General features: G+C 36.3%; 1 protein-coding gene across 1 annotated transcript in view; it reads right to left on the bottom strand.

Moving 5' to 3' along the window:
• LOC105819290 (UDP-glucuronosyltransferase 2B18-like) overlaps positions 1-1,349 on the bottom strand; it is a 30,339-nt gene extending 28,990 nt beyond the window's left edge. Inside the window, exons 1-2 of the mRNA XM_012655496.1 lie at positions 614-1,349; positions 548-555 (exon numbers count right to left, since the gene is read on the bottom strand). Coding sequence (XP_012510950.1) covers positions 548-555; positions 614-1,337 — 732 coding nt within the window. The 5' untranslated portion in view covers positions 1,338-1,349. The remainder of the gene's footprint in view (positions 1-547; positions 556-613) is intronic.
• Between the last annotated feature and the right edge of the window lie 262 nt (positions 1,350-1,611).

Genomic DNA, 1,611 nt, shown 5'->3' with positions numbered 1-1,611 from the left:
CAGACTTGGATGTTCACACATCAGTAAGATTTTAGGCCTTAAAATAGATAAGCCCCAAGCCCTTACTGAAGGAACATAGAAATGTAGTAACCTCAAATTTTAGATATCCATTTCTGCGATAGAACCATCTCTCATCTGTGAAGAAATTCTTCTGGTTATATAGAAAAAAATTTTTAATTTTGAAATAGGAAAATTAAGGTATTCAAGGAGAAACAAATTCTTCAATGCTACATTGATCGCCGTACTAGAAAAATGTATAACTCCTCAATCTACACATCTACCTTCATCAAGCTGTTTCTTGATGCATCTATTAACTTGCATTAGAACATGCAAATAATGTATAGTAGGTATGAGATTGTTTAAAAAATCCTAACTGTCTTAGCTTATATATTTATGAGTTCATGGAGTTTCCTGTATCAATTTTAGACACAAGGTTCTAAATGATCCTATAATCTTTCCTAATATTTGTGAGATTGATAGATCATCTATCTTTTCATTTTATATTTGCATTTACTAAACATGTTCTCTTCTGACTTCATATTCATACAAGCTCGCCTTCCAAGGTACAAGGAAAAGTAGGAATTAATAACCACCAATTAAAAATATAACTCACCTAGTACGTCAAGGTACAACTGATCCCACTTCTTCATATCATATCCTTGGAAACAACAGTCAAAATAAAGCACATATATCATATTTTTTACTCTCTCCATGAATGTCATTTGATCACTTAATTCTGACATAACTACAGGTACATAGGAAGGAGGGAATAGAAGTCCTCCACCATGCTTCTCAAATGTGTAGCCAGAAGAGCAGCGGAGACTATACACAAGCGGCGTTTTAAGTATCTCAGCCAGCAGGTCAGCACAGAAACCAACGCCATCTGCAAGGAGGACATCAAACTTTGACTCTTGTAGCTTTGTCATAAGTTTCTTGTTTAAAACTGCATCTTTACAAAGCTGTCTCATAAGTGCAGAAAATCCCAAAATGATTTCTTCTGTTTGTGAAATCTGTGACCAAAATGTGTCTTTTGGAAGATCATATATTGCTCTATCGAGCAGTTTCATTAAAAAACCTTCAAAGTCATCTTTACTTAAAGATGTAGGAAAAACTTCAAATTTGATAGCAGATGTTTTGCTGGGATCAATCACAACAGACGCTGAAGACGCCAGTACAGTCACCTCGTGTCCTCTCTGGACAAGTTCATCCAGGATTATCTTCATATTCATCCAGTGGCTGTATTCTGTGGGCCACACCAGCACCTTTCCACAAGTCCCAGAGCGAAAGTAACCGCTCAGCTGCATCAGCAGAAGAACTGAAGTCCATCGCAGAGCCATCCTGGTGCAGTGCAATGCTTCTTTTCAAATTCCTTTTCTCTCTGCCCTTTCTCATGCTTATATCCATGTATAAATCAATCAAGTTAAAATTTAACTCCTACGATTAAAAGTAAGTACATTACTGAACAGTCTGAGCATGTGGATGGCAAGTGGACATATCAAAGTTAGATGAGGTCGTATTTACTCAAGTGTGTTCAATGTCCCTTTTATATTTGTAAGTGCTTTATTCCGGCTAATTTTGATGATCTTGCATGAGTAAGCAATCTGTTTTATG

Source organism: Propithecus coquereli, unplaced genomic scaffold (assembly GCF_000956105.1).
Source record: "Propithecus coquereli isolate 6110/MARCELLA unplaced genomic scaffold, Pcoq_1.0 Scaffold479, whole genome shotgun sequence".
Taxonomy (NCBI): Eukaryota; Metazoa; Chordata; class Mammalia; order Primates; family Indriidae; genus Propithecus; species Propithecus coquereli.
Note: the sequence above shows the minus strand (reverse complement) of the source record. Positions and strands in the feature narration are given on the sequence as shown.